This window comes from Paroedura picta, chromosome 10 (assembly GCF_049243985.1).
Source record: "Paroedura picta isolate Pp20150507F chromosome 10, Ppicta_v3.0, whole genome shotgun sequence".
In the NCBI taxonomy this organism is placed as follows: Eukaryota; Metazoa; Chordata; class Lepidosauria; order Squamata; family Gekkonidae; genus Paroedura; species Paroedura picta.
The window spans coordinates 65,394,951-65,413,947 of NC_135378.1; the positions used below are offsets into that span (position 1 = coordinate 65,394,951).

Genomic DNA, 18,997 nt, shown 5'->3' on the forward strand with positions numbered 1-18,997 from the left:
AGTACTGTTCCATTCATGGGAAAGTAAACGTGTCAGCAATATCTCTGTTGCTATCTAGATGCTCCCTGGTGGATAAAAATCTTAACTTTCTTATATCATATCCAAGATAGTCTTTATGTTTGATCTGATGCTACTGTGGGATTCTGTCTTGTATAGAAAGGCCTGTGGACCAATATCTTAGCACTCTACTCAGCCTTCCTCCAGCCTAACCATCCTTCCCTTAGCTTAAACAGCATTTCCTCCAGTGGTGGAAGGGTCCTTTTACTGCTGAATGTAGTAATTGTATATGAACCATGATTTTTTTTCTTTGTCTCTTACGTGTACATATTCTCTCAGAAAAATAGGGGCAAAATCTTTTGTGTGTCACTTATGGAGGTTTTCAAATACCAGCTGTTATATCAGTATTGCGTTGTAGGGGAAGAAGCTTTGTCAGGATGTAATACCATAGTGCCCACCTTCCAAATAAACTGGTTGAAATTAGAATCACCTACCTTCAGGTTGGGCCTGGAGTTCTTCCAGAATTACAGATGATCTCCAGGTGACAGGAATCATTTCTCCTACAGAAAACTACTGTTTTGGAGGGTGTACTTTGTGATATTTTATCCCACTGTGGCCCCTCCCCTTCCCAAACCTCACCCTCCTCAGACTCTACTCCCATGAACAGAAATAGTTGGGTGTCATCTGAATACCGGTAACGACACAGCCTGAAACTCCCAATGAGCTGGCCAAGGAGGCACATATATAGGGTAATTGCACATTATGATATCAATATTAGTAGACCCCTAAAAATTTGGATATTACATTACCAATTTGGGATTGAACTACATAAGCCAAGACATTATCAGAGACTAGAACATCACTGATAAGGTTGGGTGCTTCAGTATTAGAAGTGTCCGTTCGCGCCTGAAGCAGCCAGTGGCGCGGTGTGTGTGGGGTAGGCGCAGGCATGCCGGCCGGCACACACACACAGGTGCAGAGTGTGTGTGTGCCCGCTGTCACACCAGTGCCCGTGCCTCCCCCATGCTGCTGGCTGCTTCAGGTGCGAACAGCCGCTTTGGATGCCAAAGCACCCAACCCTAATCACTGATGATGATATCGAAAATGGACTATACCCGGGAATCCATTTTTAAATTGTTTTGAACACTGGAATAAATCATTTCGCCATCGCCATCAGATATGAAAGGAGCAGCAGTGCTGTCACGCCTAGATCCAGTTTTCTCCAGAGATCATCTGACAGGGTGATCAGAGCTGTCTCAACATCATGGCCAGGCCAGAAGCCAGACTGGAAAGGATGGAGCACTGAAGTTTCTTCCAAGAGACCCTGAAGCCCTCGTGCCACCACCCGTTCAGTCACTTTACTCAGAAACGCTAGAATCAAGACTGGGTGGTAATTGGGAAAGCATAAATCCCCTCTCCGCCAAAACAGGGAGGAGCCGTATGTCAGTCCAAGTCTTCAGGGCATGGTGATGTGACCATGGCACCCTAGTAGAGTGGACTGGGCCAACATTTATCCCATTCCAAAGATCAAATCAAGAATGTGGCCTGCTTGATGTGTTGGGCCAGCAACAAATTGGGGGTGTCCTAGTGTTGCCATTGTTGACACCAGATCCAATTTTTTTTTCTCTGTGTGGACATTGAAGCCCCTCCCCCCCCCCCCCCCCCAGAAATAACTGTCTGGGAAACTACATAGCCCAACCAGCGACCAGCTCTGGGAAGTTCAGCAGTGCATCTGCTGGTGTGTTAACTTCTGTTGTTGCCTTTGCTAGAAACATCAGTCTGACATATTTTTTAGGAACTTAACCTTAGATTTGGTATTTGGAATGTTGTCTGTTATTAGCCCTTGAATCTTTTTCATAGGTATCTCCGTGAAATTCCTCACATTCTGGATGCTGTAGTCTTTTTTTAAAGAATAATAAAATCTTGATTTTGAAACTTGCACATTCTTTTGGTTCAAGAAAAAAAAAACTCTTGCTAAAATCCACAGGACTTCCTCTTGAGTCAGTGCTTTAGAATGTCAGCACTGCCACCTGATGAGAAAGTAATTGTGTGTGAGAGTATGCCTTGCGTGCATAGTTAAAATGTATTGAAAGCAGGACCCAAAAGTGCTGAAGCTGTAACTTGAAAGTGGATTGACAATTGGGCCCTAATTTTGAAGCAGCCACATTTTCTGGGATTTGAAAGCGCTTAGGTTTTTGGCTGATACCCAAGGAAGCCAATTATCTCCCACTGATAATATATTTGTAATTATTCTTCATGCAGGTATATATACTTGGAAAAAAAATAGTTTTAGTGAGCTGTGTTGTTGCCCGGAATGCTTAATATACTGATTTGAAATGTGAACTGTCTGTAGGATATCCTCCATGGTGATAAGCATTGCTTTAGGATGCTTAGGGCTAATCCTGCGTTGAGCAGGGAGTTGGACTAGATGGCCTGTATGGCCCCTTCCAACTCTATGATTCTATGATTCTATATTCGAATCCATATTTTTAGATATATTATACTTTCAGTCTACTCTGGTGCCTAACTGCCTCAGTGTTTAAACTTTTGATTAAAACGAAATGATTCTCCATGTTAATAAGAATTACACTAATTTTTGTATAGCATTAGTCAGGCACATTGTGAAATACCAGTGGCTGGTTTGTTATTCAGTTTACAAAAATAATTTATTTTTATGGTTAAATTTATTGAAGTCACAATACTATGTTTCACAAGTGTTCTTACTACATCAGTTGATTAACAATTAATTCTGTGGTATGTATTTTTACTTAATCTTCTGGTATTTGGCATGGTCTCCCCCTGAATTATTAACTCAAACCCAACTTGGTGGGTAGAAGTTTTAGTATTTTTATTATTATATATTCACCTCATTTATCCCTGCCTTTATTCATAATGGGGAGACAAAGCAATGTACTTAATTCTCCTGCATTCAATTTCATCTACACAACAATCCTATAAGTTAGATTATGCAGACAGTATGTGACTGGCACAAAGTCAGTCACTGGATGCAGGGGAGATTCAGGTTTCTCAGAATTTTAGTGCAAGAACAATTTGAATATTTTAAGTGGTGCATTAATGAAAGCAGGAATCTCTCTGAGAAAATTTCACAGTGAGACAAACAATTTTAGGTGGGTGTCATCACAGCAGGTTTAGATTCCCAAGAAGAACTTTTTTCTCCCTCAGTTTTTTTCAGAAAATTGAAGCCTGCCAAAGTTATTCATCAGCATATCCTCGGCCGAACATTGATGCAGCGGACGGCTTGCTGGAAGAGAAATATGAGCACCCAGAGGCCCTCCAGTGTGCATGCTGCTGGAATGCAGCACACACAGTGTCAGGGGCAGGGCGGGGCCTGTGGTGACTATTTAACTCGCCACACGCGTAGGTCTCGCCCTCTTCGCCTGGAACACTGCGGGAGCTGCTCCCCTTCCACCCACCCTATGTTGTATACAGGATTATTCATGGTTTTGAGGTGGATGTTTTTGGTCTTGTTTTCCAATAATTGTCACAGCTGCGGGTTTGCATGGGATGGAGCCTGTTGGCAGGGAGTCTGGTGTGCGATGGGACTCCCTGGGGTTTGGGGCCTCTGTTGAGGTGGCACGTATATGAGTGTGGCTTACCCAGCTGGGAGGCCAAGGGTTCGTTTGCCTGGTGGCCTGGGGGTAGTCAAAGCAGGCTGGTGCCTGTAGCTCCCCCGCATAGGTCGCTTCCCTTATTGGCGGACTTCAGTAGGCAAGGGGATCTGCTCTCCCTGCTGGGAATGGTGCAGATTCCCAGGGCGCCTCTGGATTCCATGGGTTGTTGGTGCAGTCTGCTGACTGCTAGGTCAGGCTCCCTCTCCTATGCTATGCCAACCCTCCCGTGGGGAGATAATAAAGCTGTGTCCTTGTTTATCCCAACATTGGTGTCACATATTTTTCTAGCATATAATGCCCTCCTGCAAATCTAGCATCTGATTTATCTGATTCTTTTTTTTTTAATTCAAAACTCAACTGAAGGCTGTTTTTGTTATGCTGGATTTTATTTTTGAAGGACTGTGTAGGAGAAGAAAAGAAGAAAAGTTTTACTATAATGAGATTATTTTCTTTGTATGGCCATGGCTCAGGGTCTTACCCATGCAAAGACTGCCCACTCTCTTCTTTCAAAGGAAGTAGAGCAGTTCATCTTTGCTAGGAAAACTCATATTTATAGTAAATTCACATGAGACTTGTGCTATTTATATGACAATCCCATGTACCACTCTGAAAATTCCTTTGACCTTATAAAAATACCACAGTATTTTTATGAAACCAACTATGATGGACCCCTACCCCTACTTCCCCACTCTGAGGTATTTTTTCCCCTCAAAAACAAATTGTTGTTCCCTCTAAGACTGAGCTGTCCTTGCGTCATTATATAATAGTAAACCTCATTGTCCCACCCTGTCACTGAAAGATCTTTCGGCTTTACTCAGCCCAGGAAATTTTGGGGAAGGTGTTAAAGTGTTAAATCAGCACACTTGATTTTCCCTTTTTTAACCAGGCAGAGTTCCCTTTTCCTCAGAAGAACTCTCCTTCTCATTTGGCCTGAGTTAGTAGTATAACTTCACTGCCCAAGTCCCACTGCCAGATATCTACCCAAGTTCTCCAAACACTGTATAGAATAGCTTTCAATAAAGACTCTAATTCTCTAACTAAAGTTTCTTCTCAGAGCGGATGGTCGGCTAAGCACAGACAGTATCTGTCAGAGTGCTTTCTCTGTCTCTGTCTCTCTCTCTCTGAACAAGAATAAAAATGAATCTCTCCCCAGCACACAACTAGTATATCAATCCCCTGTCAGCTGTCACTGGCCAATCAGGATGCTCAGACAGCTTGTCACTTTGACTGTCTCTGCCTAGTGATGATTTTTAAGCCTTTACTCCCTGTTGTTGTTGCTTCAGCACTTAGAACCTGACTTTCAAATGCTGTCACCCTAACTTTACATGTTCTTTTGTGACCTTCCAGTGTGCTCTTGCTATCCTATATTCTTTCAAAATAGTTGTTATTTTTCCAATGAAAAAACTGCACATGCCAAACTATCTTAAACACCACAAATTCCAAGTTAGATTGCTGTTAGCAAATGCACTCATTATATAGCAAACATCAAAAATAACTTTTAATTGCTTTTTTAATAGGCTTGGTTGGCATTTGTTGAATATATCTAACCCATTATATCTCACCATTCTTCCCTGGAGCACAGGAAAGAGAGTATGGCTCTCCTTCCTCCATTGTATCCTCACATCAATTCTGTATGATAGGTTAGGGTATAAATAGCCTGCCATTAATCACTAACTTTACATTTTTATTGCCCCAATGTTTTTGTGAACAACAATTGAACCTGCAGGACTGATTGGATTTACGATGCTGTTTACTAATCTGCAATTAATTTACTTTCTCCTTATATCAGTACTCTTATGATCCCTGTTCCATTGTCGGAGGAAGTGTGCATGCACATTCACCTTGAATAAATCTTTGTTGGTCTTAAAGGTGTCATTGGACTCAAATTTTATTAGCCTAAATCCTAAGCAGAGTTATCTTCTTCTGTCATTTGAAGTCAATGAACTTTGAACGGTTAACTCTTATTTAGCACAGGTTTCACGGTGACTTTCATTTTTGGCACGAATGTGAGACATAGATGGCTCCGACAAATAAAAAACCCATAACACCGGATACTAAATCCGGACTCGTCAGCAGTGTGGTTACAGGTTCACTTTCTTAACACTGCTATGCTGTCTTGGGGCAAGAAAGAATCACTAGACTGATGTGTAACAATTAACCTAGGATTAGCTCTTGTAAGAAGCATACAGGATGCTTTCAGGCACTTGTGCTAGGTGTTCTAATATGAGCAATGGTTATTAGTAAAATTAGGCCTTTGGTTGTTTAGTTAACAAATGAAATACAAAAGTACAAAACAAATCCAGATGCAGTGTATTTAAACCATCCAGGTGGCAACCTTACTCTGTGTTTGTTTACTGTCTAATTTAGAGAAAACAGGGAGAGATCAGTATCCTATGATGAATTCTCCTAACTTAAACACTCATAATTATTCTTTTAAAACCTACTAAGTCTCCTACTAAAAACAGAACCAAAAGAAAAACTGCATCGAAATAGGAAAAGCAACATAACTTCCTTACACAAATAAGATCTTAAGCGGTCCAGTTTCAAAGAATGCACAGAGATTCCTTTCTCTACCAGAATCATTTTGAATGACAGACCTGAATTTATTTATTTAAAAACCGAAAATCTTTTTTTTAATGGTTTAAATTTACAGGTGAATCTCAAACTAGTCGTTAAGATTTTTTAATGCATACAAAACATAACAAACACAAGTGTATAAAATGTGAATGCAGTGATATATGGCAAAGAAGAAATATTTGATATGGAAATGGAATAGGAAGATGCAGGCTAGGAGGGAATACACAGACATAGAACAAAGATTGCCTTTCAGCACACACATTTTCAAAATGTTAAGCACATGTGAAATGTATTGGAATAAGCACATTGATTCCTTAGTGGCCCAGCAGTCTTCAGCCTAAGAGTTGGTCTAACACTCCAATGATGCTGCTTTTGTAAACACATCCAAAACTGACAGCTGCTGCAGTACATTTATAATTTAATTAATTTACAGCCTTATGGGCTGAATCGCAGATGATATCCATATGGGTTCACTGTGATATGTATCTCATTTCTGCAAGCCATCTATAAACTGCTCTTATCTTTGGAAATAAGAAGAGTGATATAGCCAACATCTGTTTCCAGTGGTCGCAAAACAGAAATGCTGAAACAGGGATGCAGGCAAATAGCGCTCTCTTATATGTTCTATTGTATCCAATACTCTGAACATGATGGTATCATGAACATGATACCATGTTCCTCTGAACATGATGGTATCTTTGTATCTTGTGTGACTTTTCTAATTTCATAAGAAAACATTGAAACTAGCGGCCATCATCACATCCTTTGGCAGAGAAATTTGACTTGTGAAATGTGTGGAATAGTACTTCTTTTTGTCTATTTATTTTTAAATGTAGTTATTTTCACATTTCTATACCACCCTTCCCTGAGGGCTCATAGTGACTTATGACATATCATATACTAAAACAAAAAGTAAAACATTTTAGACATTTTAAAATAATCGGGTTTACATTAAAAACAATCAGAACCCATTGCCTTCTCTCCGATAGGGAGGGAGGGGGTAGGCAGTTCTTTGGTGGTGACACTGAGTAGGCAGGTTTATCATTTATGTTTATGTAGGGAGGCCATCTTGTTGGTGGTCTTTTTAAGCCTCAACTATAGGCCTGGTGGAACAGCTCTGTCTTGCAGGCCCTGCAGAACTGTTTTAAGTCCTGAAGGGCCCTGACCTCACTCAGGAGAGCCTTGGCTCTGGTTGAGGCCATTTTAACTTCTCTGGGGCTGGGAATCTTGAACAGATTTTGTGCCCTTGCTTGTAGTTTCATTGGGGGGCTAATTGGACAAAGTGATCCCAAATCTACTACCCTTAACTTAAGCAAATACTCCTGAGTTCCCTTGTAAGAGGAAGTTTTAAAAAATTGACCAATTATGGTATTGCTTGATGAAAGCCAATGTGCAGGTATTCAGTGTATCCAATTTACAGTAACTATCTTGTCCATATTTGATCAGTCAAATGACCCAAGCCTACTTTGTGCTTTGTGACCTGCTTAAATGGCAAGGGTCTCTGTTGTAAGGATTTCATACCAACATTGCCCACAGGTGCGTCAACTCATATGTTCTCCATTAGAATTTTAAGAGAGTACTGTAATGGTCTTCCTGGCTCAGTAATTTTGTTGCCAAACTGCAAGCTCATCAAGCAGGTTCCCCTTCTTTCCAAAATGTCCCCTTTGCTCAAAAGCATTGCGATTTAAATAGAAGTGGGCTTTGCAAATGAAAGTGTGCATTTCTTTTTGATAGGAGTTGACAGATTAATTGCTTATTGCCAACTTGAGATCAGTTGCTTGGGTACCTGAAATGAAGCCTGGACTGAAAGTGGAAGCTAGGCCTTGAAAAATGGAGTAAAAAATAGCACCATAAATTGTCTTTCTACTTGGTAGCTCTTCTGCAAACAGCTACTGTGTGCTGATGGCGGTTTCCTAATATTATCCAAAAGGCACTGGGTTTTGTATCTATTTCTTTCTTTATCAAAGAAAGTGCTTTTGATTTATTCACAGTGAAGCCTTTAAAAGATAACATGCCCTTGTTTTGTTATCTGCTTAGTCTTTAGGTTGTTAGGGGTAATGTTTGAAATACCATTTTCTGTTTGCTTTTTACTGTTTGTTGACACTTGAAACATTGTATGTGGTGATATCCAGTTAATGGGTTCTGGGGAAAAAAACACTTTTCACCTCATTTATCTACCTAGTTACTCTGCCCTGCTGAGGTACAACTGCAAACTTTCCTACAAAGATTTATGTATCCACAGGCTATCTGAATAAATTAGGTGAATCACAAGATATGGCTGGGACAGTGCAAGCAAGTTGTAATGCACGATGGTGTTGGCATTATTACCAAGCATATGTGTAACCTGAGGAGGGAACAGGGTGCTCTCTGCCTAACATGAGAAAGGCTTTTGTCTTGTCATGTTCAATGAAGGACAATGGGGAACCAAATAAGGGCTCGAAGGGAGTGGTTGGAATAGCTTGATGGGAAATGTGTGTATGGGACAAAGGAGAAATAGAGGGAATATGCAATATACAAATTTCATTTTATTCTTTCTTTCATAGTGCGACTTCATGACAGCATATCAGAAGAAGGTTTCCATTACTTAGTCTTTGATTTGTAAGTATATATGCAAAATACATTTTGAACAATTATGTCATAATAATGCATTTTAAGGGATAAAATGGGGGGGGGGAAAGTAAAGGAAAAAGCTATAAGGTGTATACCTCTTTTGTACACCCCAATACTGGACTTATTCATGTATTTTTATTTATTTATTTTATTCTATTCATATACCACCCTCCCTTGTGGCTCAGGGTAGTTTACAACGAAATATTCATAATACAGTACAATGTAATAAGCATCCTGATTTGAATATATAACATGTTTAACAATAGGAACTTGTACCAAAATAGAATAATTTACAATTTAACATTCAACATTTCATAGTATTGTTAATTCTCAGTGACTTGTATGGAATCCTGAAATTCTAAAGACTTAATTTTCATTGATTACCCTTACTTGCTATAACCCTGCAACCCCACCCGAGCTTTTTGACTGTGGGTCAGCCCATAAAGAACAGCATGGAATAGTTGGGGGAGGGAGGGGAGAATAAATGGAAATCACCAATTCTCATAGGAAAATTTAAGTGCCTATGAATCTTCAAAACTGTGATTGGATAAGAGATTGTATGGTACTGTACGGGTCAATTATATCAATTTACATATCAAGATGTGCTCTGACTGTGATGGGCAATTTTATAGTCATTTTGTGATCTCAGTGCAAATCTATCCTGACCATATACTTATTGTGTGGTTCTGGACAAGATACAATGGCTTGGATCCAATTGCCCATTTTATGTTGTTACAAGAATACTGTTTGCTTCTTTTTCAATGTAGAAATATATTGGAAACGAGTCATTCAGTCCAATTAATCAGCTGTATTCAAACATTGTGACCAAACTCCAGTTCATTGGTGATGAGAATAAGCCAAGATGTTCATGGATTCATGCACAACCTCTTTTCTTTGTACATATTGTTGAAATTTAAGACTTCATGCTTTGAATGAAACCACAGATGGTTGTGACAATCAGACTGATTACTCCAAAAAATGTGTGTTATTTCTTGCCTATGCTCTGGGATTTTAAACTATGATTTAATCCTAGTTTAGAATCCCAAATTGAAACTAAGGAAAAAAATTATTAATGTGCTGCAATTTTGATCTCATCTTTCAACCTAGGACATCTTCAATCTCTGCTTTTCATGAAATATGAAGGAAATATGGATGTATACATTGATAATTCTGTTTCCTCACTTCTAAAAGCCTTTAACTGCTATGGGATCAGGATATCTGAGGCCGATAAGCACAGGTAGAAAAGGCTGGGAGGGTCCTCATATGGTAGCAGGGCAAATCTCTGCTTCCGTATGATGTCACTGCCAGGCCAGACCCCACCTGGGCCTGGCGCACATTAGGCCACTATTGCCCCACTTTAAGGAAACGTGGATATTTTCCACATTCCCTTAAGTGTTCTGGGGGCTAAGGGAGCCTAGCCTGGAGGAGACCGAGAGGGGACAACAAATGCCTCACTTAGCTCCACAGCACTTTGTAACACTGCGGAGCCAAATGGGGCATTTTTTTGTGCAGGAAGGTAGGATTGCGTTCTCACATAATCCCACCTTTCGGCAACCCCCCCCCCCACTGTCCCCATGTGACAGAACCTTATGGGACACAAGAAGCAGCAGAGCATATTGTTCTGCCACAATGCACTGGTGGCACCCCGGAATTGTGCCACTGATACAGAATTGCCCCGAGAGACTGTTTTATGGTTATCAAGTAAGACCTTATTATAGCTGGTGAGTGGAGAGTGGCTCTCTGCCCTAAATTTTTTGCATTTTCTCTTACCTTTTTGGTGTGAGGCTGAATCAACTTTCAATGAGGTGGTCAGATAATTACATTCTTATGAATTGTTGCTATTTTGCCTTAGCCGCCAAGTGATACTTGTATGTTTAATGTGGGTTTTTTAGTTGTGTTAGTTTCTTGTATTACTGCAGTGAAAAGATTGCATAAACACAGTTGAAATGTTTTACAAAATATGTATAGCAGCATTACAAACTGGTTTGAGGAGGAAGTGTAGATTAAACTGCTCTATTGCAGTTTAATGGTCTAAAAAATTCAGGAAAGGGGTAAAACCATCAATAAAGGTTAGAAGGGAGCAGAGAAATATTTCATGTAGCTAATCTATATTTATGAAGGATTCCTATAACAGCATCTTATTCACTGAGGCACCATACGTAGAGAGAAAAAGGTCACTGGTAAATTTAAAAACATGCAGTTCCAGAAAGTCTCAGCACTGCCGGTTTCCCCAATTATAACCCACAACAAAAACTATTTTTATAAAGACAGTGGGCTTTTGCTGGTGGCATACTGTTCTGTTTACTTAAAACAGTATTGAGTAAAATGTCAAGGTCACGAATGTGGGTTTCTAATTGCCTTAAAATTGCTCCATTTAAAATCTTCCAGGACAAACTCAGCTTCAAAATATCATTTTTGAAAAATGGCACTACACCTCAAAAAAACAAATTTTAAAATGATCAGTTTTAGTAAATGGATTGGCTTCAGTTCTAAAGAATGTTGTCACTTTCTGTGAGTGTATAGTTACACCTTTGCTTTCTTAACAAAAATATTAAAATATTAAATAGAAGAAATCATGCCATCTCCCTGTATGTCAAGGCTCATATGTAATTTTTAAAGCAAAACCATCATAAAATTACTGTCTATTTGGGGGAATTGTAAGAGTAGTTATAATAGAACTTCTCCTCATACTACTTGGGAATCTTAGATATCAAAGCATATGACTGACAGTCTCTTACAGTGGAAATTATATCCACCCCACTGTCTCCTGAAGAGGTCCCTCAGAAACAGAAACCACAGTTGAAGACTGTAAATGCCCAATGACTTTATTGGTTTCCTTCAAGGTAGTATAAGCTTTTTAGCAGATCATCCCTTTGGGAAACCAGAGAAGTTAACAAACTGCTCAGTTCATCATACAAGGACAATCTGTTCTGCTAAACTCAGAGGAAGATCCTGTATTTGGTTTAAGTGAGATTGGAATTTGCTCACTAAAGACATTATCAATTTAGTATTGGTAGTAGCAAAAGGAGAACATTCCCTTTTGGCCCTCTCACATGGTACTGAAAAGCACACTGATTGAATGAATTTGAATTTGTTGTTTGACATAGTCCTAATGCTTAATTGATTGGGTGAAAACCATGCATTTTAGCTCTAGGTTTAAAGTACACGAGGTTCTGCCATGGCCAGACTAGATGTTACAACTTTTCATGAGTCAGGCCTGAGTTCCCTGTAGTCACACAAGATTTTATGCAGTTCCTGAATGTAGCCAATGCAGTTCCTGAATGTAGGAATAGTTTTGGCTTGGGGGAATGGTGTTAGGGAGGCATGACTTTCTCTTGCCCTTCACACCTTGACCCCCAGCAAAACTGGGTTCCAACAGCTTTTCAAAAGGCAGTTCCATGTAGCTCCTGTGTGACTGTAGAATGTAGTAGTCATGTCTGATTTGAGCCTCAGAAACTTTCAGTATAAGACAAGGTATTCAACAGTGGTTCTTTTATCCTCTTTATTTATGTTAATTATTTTTGAACTGCCAGCTAGTGCAGTTATAAAATATAGGGACCAAATAAATTATGTAGACATTAACACCACAATGAGTGCTAAACTAGAGGCTAGGTCTACCAGTCATTAGAAGATTCCCCAGCTGCTCCATAGCATATCTGCCCTCTACACCTTAAAGTGCCCCTCCACGTCGGAGTAGACCTGGCCGCCAGAATTTAGAGTGTTTATAGTTGAATGGGCCAATATATCACACTTGGGGGTGGAATTGGCTTCCTGTCCTTAGGGCACTTCAAAAATTATTATTTCCGTTTCAGTTCAGAAAGGACACGATTATCGTTTTCACTAAATTGGGTATATTTACTTTATAGTCTCCAAATTTTGTTCACACACACTGCTGCCCAGAAGGGTATTTCCCATCCAGTATGTATGCTTCTCATATTTATGACGCAATGTAAAACTCTGCATTTCTCCTTATTGAATTGCATCTTGTTCTCACTTGCCCACTCTTCTAGCGTGTTCAGATATCTGTATCTTCTGGGGTGTTCGCAACTCCTCCCACTTTGGTGATTGGTGGAAAGAGGACACTTGAGCACAATAATGTCAATTGAGTCTATTCAGTTCAGTGAGACATCTTCCTGTTGGACAGTTATTAGCACATCTGCTAATGCTCAGTCTTCCCCAATGTCTCCAGTCTTCCCACATTAGGAAAATTGAAATAGGATAGCAAGGTAGCAGACTGGCATGCAGATCAGAAGTCTTCTTCCCCCCTCTTGAATGCTGGAAATAATTCTGTTTGAACTGAGGGTCTTTATAATATTTCCAAGTGGATATTGTTTAAGTCAGATAACAGTTCCTAAACTTCCAGCCATTCATCCCTAATCACAGTCTCTCTGGATACTGCAAATTGACTAAGATAGTTGTGCCTTCACTGCAGTGTTGAATTCAACTGGGTTTCTAATTGGTCTGGTGGTGTAGCACTTTTATCAGCAGATGTGGTAGAAGGATGCCCCACAATGCTAGAATCTGGGAGAATTTGAGTGTTAAAGACACAGTCACATAATGCCACTCAGGATCTCTTACTCTGCAAAGCATCCGAAAAACATTTCTGCTGTCATTCAGCCCAATACTTTAGCATACATTTCAAATCCAGATGTCCCATTGTATCCATTTATGATGGACAACAGTTAAAAACTAGAATTGTTGTCTGGACTTGATAAAATGCATGATACTGTTTTACCAATGTCAGAAAAAGCAACAGTGAGCTTTTTTTAAAATGTCTATTTGTAAGATCAGAGGACTTGCTATTTCAAAGATGAAGTTTGTTTTTTGTATGAGGATCATTGGTGTCTCAGTTAAGCTAACAAGTATGTACTTGTTTTGCATCTTTTATCACCACTTGAAGATGCCAACTTAGCCTACAGTGTCAACAAACAGATACGTCTTTTCACTTTTTAAATTAAATGTCATAGCAATCACATTTTCCCTCCTTTTTCTTTTCCTGACATGAAAAATAGGGATATATTTACCAGTAAAGTGGCCATTGCAATAAAACTGTTTTTGATAAAAGTTTTTTCATCAAAGAAGGTTTGGAGTAAATTGCATAACAAAGTAACAGGTAAAATAAAGCTATGTGTTCCATGAAGGCTACCTTGAATGGATATTGATTCTTTAATTGCAATATTGTATTCACTTAATTATTTCATGTGTTCAAATGATGGGGGACATTTATACCTGTCCCCATGATTTTCATAAGCCACATAGTCCATCTACTGATATTGAATGTTTTCCATTACGGATGGAAATAAGGAGACATCCACGTACAGCATCTGTCTTCTGGCTGTTTGTTCTCAGTATTCTTGGCACGGGGGGGGACTGGTCTAGAAAGGGAAGCATCTAGGCAGTTCTAGGCTCACCACAACAGAGGCTCTCCCACAGAGAAGAATATTGATTGAGATAGAGAATGATTGACCCAGGAGCATTTATTTACTTATTTAACCACCACCACCACAGCATTGCCAGCTTTAGATGGTTTTCAGTACTCCAAACCAGTTTACAAATTTTTAAAATACATTTAATAAAATACACTTCAAAATATAACCTTATAATGCAATAACAATTAAGGTAAAGGTAAAGGTATCCCCTGTGAAAGCACCGGGTCATGCCTGACCCTTGGGGTGACGCCCTCCAGCGTTTTCATGGCAGACTCAATACGGGGTGGTTTGCCAGTGCCTTCCCCTGTCATTACCGTTTACCCCCCAGCAAGCTGGGTACTCATTATACCGACCTCGGAAGGATGGAATAACAATTAAAACCTGTTAAAACTATCAAAGCGTCTATCAGCTAAAAATTGTCCTCTTCCAAAGCAGTTGTTGTAACACACCTTGATTTTTTTTTTTAGTTTTAGGGGAGTATAGGCATACAGAGGGAGCCCTGGAATAGTCACGAAGTTTGTTCACTAGCCCCAACCCAATGCCTGGTGGCAGAGCTCTATTTTGCAGGCCGTGCAGAATTAAGTGAACTCTGACAAGGCCCTTAGTCCTTTTGGGAGCTTGTTCCTCCAAGTAAAGGCCAGGACTGGAAACACCCTGAGATTAAATGTACCTCTCTTGAGCCAGGGATCACTAACTTGTTGGTGCTGGCAGAGTGCAATGCTCTTTGGGGGGAGGGGGGTATAGTCAGTTAAGCAGTCCCTCAGATCCTCTTCATCCTGTTCCCAGGCCTGATGGAAGCAGTGATCACAATGAGTCCCAACTCTCAATTTTGTTTCCTGTTTGGCTCTGCTCTTAGCTCTGCACTCCCTGTTCCAGGACCCATTCAGGGAAATACTTTCGCATTACAACTAAAACTAAGAGCATGGACAGAACTTTATGAAGCCAGCTGCAGCCAGGCAACCCAGCATGAATTCACATACTGGCGGGGGTGCTGGGCATCAGCATCTCAGTGGTTCAGAGCTCTGTGCTCTGTTGATGCACATTCAATAATTCCTTACACTAATAACACTCCTCCTGGCCAGTTCAGTCGTTGTCTGGTCTTCATACTGTAACAAAATAAAATGCCCAGCAGCTTGAGCTTGTCACAGACTGGAGTTGCTTCTTCCTTAATGACAAAAACGAATGTTCAAGAATGTCTTTGTGACTTACATTCCCCATTTAGATCTCCACAAAGCAGAGAAACCAGTTAGACTAGACCATTTCTTCAAGGGCAGAAGTCTGATGCACACAGTGCTTCTGGCCATTCAGTCAGTATTAGCAGATCTACAATTCAAATCATTGTGGCTCCCAAGTGTGTTGATTTGTCCTTGCCACTGTGTAATATGGGAAGCTGCTCTACTTGTGATGTAATTTTTTATCAAATGTTGGCAGTTCTTTTTTTAAGGACGCACACAGACGTCTCTCGTTTGTTTTCGCCTAACTTAAAATACTTTATATCATTCACAGAGTCACTGGAGGTGAATTATTTGAGGACATTGTTGCAAGAGAGTATTACAGTGAAGCCGATGCAAGGTAGGAGCTGGATTTCAAGGCTATTAATTGGCATGAGGGTTTTTTTTAAAGCCCTTTCTTCATTAAGTTGTAGCTTAGGTAGTAATGCAGTATTTGGTGCCCAAATTTGGCACAAAACAGCAACTTACCTACTTATTTGTCCTGCTCTTTCTCAAGGAACTTGGGGTGGTGAGAGTGCTTCCCTTTCTTGGGTCACCCATCTCCCAAACCAGCATAGTATAGCGGATTGAGTGTTGGACTAAGATCATGGGAGTCTCAGATTCAAGCCCCTGTTTCTACCATGGAACCCCCCTGGGTGACCTTGGGCCCATCACGAACTCTCAGCCTGACCTGTCCCAGAGGATTGTTGTTAGAAAGTGGAGGAGAGGAGAATCAGTCCTAACTGGAGATAAAATTAGGATATAAATACAAAACTCAGGTTTACTAGGAAGTAGGTCCCAATTTATCCAGAGGGACTTGTGCCCAGAAAATTTTTATCCACCCAACTTGACTACCCTCTTACCTATTCCATTCAGATTATTTCCCTTTTTCTTCAGATCCTGTTATCTTTGCTTGCAACAGTGTCCTGTGAGTGGTTTCTCTCATGATATCTGCATGTATGCAGACAAAACACCCATAGTTTGAGTTTTTTGCTCCCTCCCATCAGTTTTTTTCTATTTTTAAATTTTCCCTCCATGTTTGAGTCTTCAGGGGGTTCTGAAATTTGGACAGAAATATCTTTCCTCTCTACATGGCCTTGATCTGTATATCTACAGATGGGCCTATGTTGAGAATTAGAGATATTGAAAACCCATAAGACCTTGGGGAAGATCTCATTTCCCACTCCCCCACTCTTTCATGTTTCCTTTCCCTGAAAATCTCCAATTGCCTGTCTCCTTTTCCTGTTCCCTTTTCTTCTTTCTACCCAACAACCAACCTATCAATATGTGCTCCTTGCCATCCCCAGCAGCTTCTACCTAGGAAAATACAGTTCAGTAGTAAGGTGCTTGTCACTGGGCTGGGCCCAGTTGCAAGGTGGGGAAACTCCAAGGACTTACATAAGGGCAACTCACCCCTATATCCACCATCTTCAACTATATTTGTTTTTATTACCTTATCCACAATGGGGACCCAAAGCAGTATAGATTATTCTTCTGTACACCATTTTACTTTCACAAATATCCTCTAAGGTAGGTTAGTCTGAGACTGTGTGACTGGTCCAAGATCACCTAATGAGCACCATCCCAAAATGGGAATACAAATCTGGGTCTCCCAGATGCAATTCTGAAACTCTTAATTACTATCAAAGGCCCATTGTGCGTTCTCCATGCTGCCATTTCAGCGGCCGTGTATAATAGGCCATAGAGAGAACGAAAGCAGCCAGTCCAGGGTAAATCACAGAACTTGCTTGACATCAAGTTGTTGGATAGTTACTGCTGGACTTGGGTGCAATGAATCTTTCCTCAAAGGCCAAAACTATTCTGGAAATGTGTCTGCCCCATCCTCTCCTGCTTTTTCCTGACAGAAGCCAAGGCTTTGATCACTGGTGATATTGTTATGGTTGCCTAGCAACAGTCACTAAGGGGCTTCATTTCCTAAAGCTACAGTTGCTGCTTTCATTATTTTCAAGAGTTTTGATTCCCCAATGTTGCTGGTTTTTTTTTAATATTTCAGATTTTTCTGCCAATCTGGTGTTTTTTTTTTTTTCATATTTGTCCTATCTGTCCACAGCCCTTTTCTCTACATATGGGGGAAAGTTGAGAATTAGATATATTGATATTCAGCACCACAAGAAATCTTGCTTAGGGACATGCTAGATAATATTTTACTGTTCAGTGCACAGTTGTTGAGGATCCACTCATATGTTACAAGAATCCATTTCTTTCCCTTTATCTTAGGGTTCTGTTACGAGAAAAACATACAGCACTTAGTTGCTGGGAAATGTGGTTTTAACATACACAGCACTAGCCCATTCATTGAGATGAAAACATTCAAAATGTTATGGCATTTTCAGATGTAGGTCACAGCATTGATATGCCATTTGCTGTACAAATTGGCCTGATCATGTGGGGAGGCTTCATTCCTTCCTGCTGGGCTCTTTTTGACATTTTGTAATTGAGTCCCCAAAGGTTTAACATCCAAACCAAATTTTCATCCTAAAGAACTTTGTTGACCAGAAGCATATAGTCAATCAAGCCCTTTTAAAGGATGTTTAGGCACTGAGGAAACCAGTAGTGATGGATTCCAGCTTTCTAAACTCTCTCACCCTGTCACTAGACTCCTCTCTCCATACTTACACACATAAAGAAACCTTATTTTTCTTATGAATTTTGGCCCCAGTGCCTGGTCCAGTGGGTAAAAGCCACTCCCATATGCCTTTCTACTCATTGCTATGCTGAACAGATGGTTGGAAAAGCTTCTTTAGCTTGACTTCCTTTGGAGGGCATTTTTGGGATTACATCATAACTCCCATGTCCTTGAAAGGTTGCACAGTATATGAATGCTGTTCCACGTTATAAAGGATGTTCACTGTTATTCTTACCAGTATTGAAAATTCTGGCCACAATCAAGAGTTTCAAAACAGTCTCCCACTATCCTGTGTTACAAAACAATTGTAAAAGCTTTTTGTGGTTTGCTGGGCTTAGGGAGGAGAGAAATGAGCAAGGACTCACTATGGCTTACTACTTTTTGACCTCTGCCTGGAAATCTTTATTAATATGAATTATTATTGGGCATGCTCGTAAAGTATTTTATAGACAGAAAAAAGATAGTGTGTGACTACCTTGGCGGCAGATATGCTGAAAGCATCAGAACCTTGCTGTGATTGCATAAAATGAAGAATTATGGTCAGGGATGAGTGGGTGGGTCATTTCTGTATTTGCCCTTGAATTCTGGTCTCTATCTGGAGGGCTAACAAATATTTATTTTGTAGGTATAGGGTTAAAGAATGTGTTTTATTCAGCCAGTGTTTGTCCTTCTTTTCATATGTGTCTCCTAAATATACAGCTGTTTCTGATTATTATTATTATTATTATTATTATTATTATTATTATTATTATTATTATTATTATTATTATTATTTACAACCCTTCAGTGGTTTGTACTGATTTTCCCTGTTGGTTTTGCCCTATAAGAGCCTGTTTGGGTTTCAGTACTAACTTTTTGTGCCTTTCCTTATGTTTCTGTAACATTTGTACTTCT

The 18,997-nt window shown here is 40.0% G+C and overlaps 1 protein-coding gene across 16 annotated transcripts in view; it reads left to right on the plus strand.

The window, feature by feature from the left end:
* Positions 1-18,997, plus strand: part of CAMK2D (calcium/calmodulin dependent protein kinase II delta) — a 146,466-nt gene that overhangs the window by 72,103 nt on the left and 55,366 nt on the right. For all 16 annotated transcript variants that reach the window (XR_013224849.1, XM_077300485.1, XM_077300483.1 and 13 more), the window contains exons 4-5: positions 8,750-8,804; positions 15,752-15,817. Coding sequence is in view for 15 of the 16 variants with exons in the window: in XM_077300485.1 (XP_077156600.1) it covers positions 8,750-8,804; positions 15,752-15,817 (121 nt within the window). In the remaining variant the exon portion in view is untranslated. The remainder of the gene's footprint in view (positions 1-8,749; positions 8,805-15,751; positions 15,818-18,997) is intronic.